Source organism: Herpailurus yagouaroundi, unplaced genomic scaffold (genome assembly GCF_014898765.1).
Source record: "Herpailurus yagouaroundi ecotype Mexico unplaced genomic scaffold, PumYag 557, whole genome shotgun sequence".
Classification (NCBI taxonomy): Eukaryota; Metazoa; Chordata; class Mammalia; order Carnivora; family Felidae; genus Herpailurus; species Herpailurus yagouaroundi.
The window spans coordinates 3001952-3002889 of NW_024412774.1; the positions used below are offsets into that span (position 1 = coordinate 3001952).

The window sequence follows — 938 nt, forward strand, 5'->3', positions numbered from 1 at the left end:
GGCACCCTGACTGCTGATTCTTTGCCTCCCGGAACTCGTTGGGGTCCAGGGGCCTTGTCTGATTCTTGTATTTGACGCCTCCTCTCCCCCCACCCCCTCCACGCCTGACCCAGCCGTGGGGCGCTGGTGCGCAGGGGGCCCCGGTGACAGGCACTGAGCAGAAACAACGTCGGGGCTCCCATAGCACCCCACGCTGCCTCTTTAGACAACCCTGATCCTTCATGCTCCTTGGGGGTGAATAAGGCCCCTCCCACCTTTATCTGTGAGCCAGGCTGTCCCCCAGCACAGGCCTCTGAGGGCCGGGACGTGCTCAGAAACCGCGGCCAGGGTTCCCCCAAGCCGGGCCGGTCTGCACCCAGCCAGCTCAGGTGACCAGGAGGGCGCCGGGCACACCTGGCGCCGTCCCCTGACCCCGCCCCGGGCCCGGCCGCACCCCGGAACGCTCTCCGGGGGAGCCAGCTTGGCGGAGCAAGGCCATGGCCGCCGCGCCAGCGGTGGGCGCCCCGCAGGGGCCCCCGCCGGGTGTACCGTCCCCGCCGGCCGCCGCGCCAGGGCCTGCGTCCGGCCTGGGCCGCTGCCGGATGGCGCTGCTGCTGGCCGTGGCGCTGGACGTGGCGGGCATGGCGGCGCTGCTGACCGGCGTGTTCGCGCAGCTGCAGGTGCGCGGCCGCGACTTCGGCGACCTGCTCATCTACTCGGGAGCGCTGCTCGTCTTCCTGAGCCTGCTCGGCTGGATCCTCTGGTACACCGGCAACATCGAGATCTCGCGCCAGGAGCTGGAGCGCGACTACGGCCTGCGGCCCTCGGCTCTCGCCCGCCTCGCGCGCAAGCTCTCCCGCCGTTGGTCCGCCCCGGCCTCCTCCTCCGGCCCGCGCGCCGCGCCCGGCTCCCGGGGAGCGCGCCGTGCCGCCCGCGCGCCCCCTCCCCGCCTCCCCCGG

General features: G+C 73.3%; 1 protein-coding gene across 1 annotated transcript in view; it reads left to right on the top strand.

Annotated features, from left to right (window-relative positions):
* The first annotated feature begins 309 nt into the window (after positions 1 to 309).
* Positions 310 to 938, top strand: part of LOC121023383 (protein FAM71E2-like) — a 25476-nt gene continuing 24847 nt past the window's right edge. Inside the window, exon 1 of the mRNA XM_040465199.1 lies at positions 310 to 927. Coding sequence (XP_040321133.1) covers positions 477 to 927 — 451 coding nt within the window. The 5' untranslated portion in view covers positions 310 to 476. The remainder of the gene's footprint in view (positions 928 to 938) is intronic.